The 2,415-nt window shown below is 53.1% G+C and overlaps 1 protein-coding gene across 1 annotated transcript in view; it reads right to left on the bottom strand.

Moving 5' to 3' along the window:
- GTF2IRD1 (GTF2I repeat domain containing 1) overlaps window positions 1-2,415 on the bottom strand; it is a gene marked incomplete at its 5' end in the record, with an annotated part of 33,411 nt that overhangs the window by 27,158 nt on the left and 3,838 nt on the right. The window contains one exon of the mRNA XM_009699154.1: window positions 531-651. Coding sequence (XP_009697456.1) covers window positions 531-651 — 121 coding nt within the window. The remainder of the gene's footprint in view (window positions 1-530; window positions 652-2,415) is intronic.

Raw genomic sequence — 2,415 nt, 5'->3', positions numbered from 1 at the left:
TGAACTCTATAACCCCAGCTTTATTAAAACATCTGTTAATCCACTATTAGCCTCCCTGTGAGCTTTATAAACAAGTAACACTTAATTAGCAGGATGTGGTGGGTGAGGGTGAATCCTTAGGCCATGCTTTAAAACCAGAGATTGCTCCTGCAGCTAATCCCAGCCTGCCCGAGCACAGCCCTGTTCTCATCAGTTTTGTACAAAATCAACGATTCCCAACTTTGCTATTTTGGCTTGCAAAAGGACGGGGGTGCTTGGCCTCCTCCCGTGCCAGCCAGCTGTACCATCGCAGTGGGGTTTAAGGGAGGACGGAAAGCAACGCCCCGACAGCCGCTCCCCTTCCCACCAGGTTACCTACCACATCTCCCGACGCCGCAGCTTACGGAATTGCACCCATCGCACCCCCCCCCTGCACCCATCCTTCCCAACCGATGCACGCAGCAATAACCTGCTGGGCACATTAATGACCCCAAAATGACTCTCCGAGGGATTTCACTTGGCGGTGGCTGGGGATGGGAACCTCTCCTTACCTGCTGTTGGCCTGAGAGGTCCCCACCAGGTCCAGCACGGCCCCGCGGTGCGGCTCGGGGGAGATCTCCCCAGGGGGGCTGGAGGGCTCCAGCTTGGTTGGATCTTTGGTAAATTTGCTGCCTGGTGCCGGGTACGCAAGGTGGGTTTGGAAGGAAAAGCAAAACCAGAATTAGCAACCAGAGATGCCAACGATGCAGCTTTTCCACCTCCACTTGTTCCCCTCCTAGTCCCAGAGCTGAGGTCAGGGTGGGGGACAGGCTTTCAAGAGTCACCTGCTTGCAAAGAGAAGGGTGCAGAATTAATTGGGTTTACACGTTAAAATAACAGCAAGATGTTTGCTTAAACCTCTGCATAACTAAGCTTGTGCTGGGAAGCCCTGCCGAGCGTGGAGCATCTCAGGAAAGGGCTGGCTGCCGGGACAGGGTGCCAAGAGGTGGGGATTGGGGTTGGGAAACCCAGATGGACCAGCGCTGCAGTAGCAAGCCCCAAAGCGGGGAGAGCCCTGTCCCAAGGGAGGGCACGTCCTGCGCTGGATGGGAGCTCGGCAAAGCCCAGAGCAGCGGTGAGACCAGCAGCCCCTACATATGCAGCCTTATCCCGCAGCTCCAGGTCCCCCACGCAGAGAAATCTCTGCTGCAGCACCAGGGAAAGGGACAAAAGCATCCTGTCCCCATGAAAAACCTCCTTTCTGCTTTCAACCTGTTCCTCAGCAACCTGAAAGGAGTTGAAACGAAGCCTCAGCAATGACCTTGGAGATGAAAAGAGTGATCTGAAGGCAGGGTAGGAGGAAATGAAAATCGGGCGGGGAAGGTGAGCGAAGAGCTGAAGGATTAGTGCTGGGGGAAGGAGGGAATGAAATTACACTGGGAGGCTGCAGAAACCACATAGGTGTCTTGTTAAATAGCTGCTGCCAAAGGCCCGTCGCTGGTCCTAAAGCATCGTCGCGATATCCCCACCCTTCTAAAACACGTCGCGTCTGTGGGAACACGAAGTCTTTTTCCTTTCGGCTCCAGGCTGCAAGGAAGGGCAGGGCTCTGGCAATGGGACCAGCAGCAATATAGAGCCTTAAAGTCACTATTTATCTACCGACAGCCCAAAAGGCTCTTTTTAATTTGTGCTTTCTATGGGCCAAATCTTGTTCTTGCAGCAGCGAAGCCTGCCTGAAGCTGCTACCCAGGGGAGTAGCAAAAATAAGTTTCCTAGCAGTGGTGGGTATTTTAATTAAAGGGTGAGCAAAACTGTATGGGGAAGCTTTGGGATATTTTGCAGTCGGCAACTTAAAATACAGCTCCACTCAGAAAACAGTGCCTTTGCAGAACCGGCACCTCCTGACTCAGCAGATGCTTCTTTTTTCTTTTTTTTTTTTTGCACAGTCAGATGTGCTGACACAAATCACAAAAAACCAGGTTTAATGTGTTTTGCTTCTGGTAGCCCTGCAGGGACCAGGCAGGGGAAGCAGGGGGGAAACTGCCATCCATCCCAGTCCTGCTGGCTTTGCCTCCTCATCTCCTAATTTCCACTTGCACCCCCCTGCCATGTAAGCCCCGAGTCGGTAGCACAGCGCTTTCCCCCAGCAGCTCCTGAGCTGACCTACAGCCTTACGCGATGTTTCCCCTCCCCGGATACCGTGTGACCATGATGGATTTGCAAGGAAAATCCAAGCATCCTAAGACACAATTCAGTGCTCCAGCCCTTGGGGGTTGGGTTAGAGCTTAAAAAAAAAAAACAAACCTTTTCTCGAGGAAAAAAAAAATGTTGTTAATGGGGCTGGGGACAAAGAAAGCCCCCCATGGAGGTGGGAGCCTCTCCAGGCTCTGCTGGAGGTCCCCTTTGGGTGGCTCCGGTGTCATCGTCCCCAGGGAGCATCCCTGGGGCTTTCGCAGG

The sequence above is a fragment of the Cariama cristata genome, unplaced genomic scaffold, assembly GCF_000690535.1.
Source record: "Cariama cristata isolate BGI_N322 unplaced genomic scaffold, ASM69053v1 scaffold18554, whole genome shotgun sequence".
Lineage (NCBI taxonomy): Eukaryota > Metazoa > Chordata > Aves > Cariamiformes > Cariamidae > Cariama > Cariama cristata.
The sequence above is the reverse complement of the archived record's forward strand: the minus strand, read 5'-3'. Positions and strand labels throughout refer to the sequence as shown.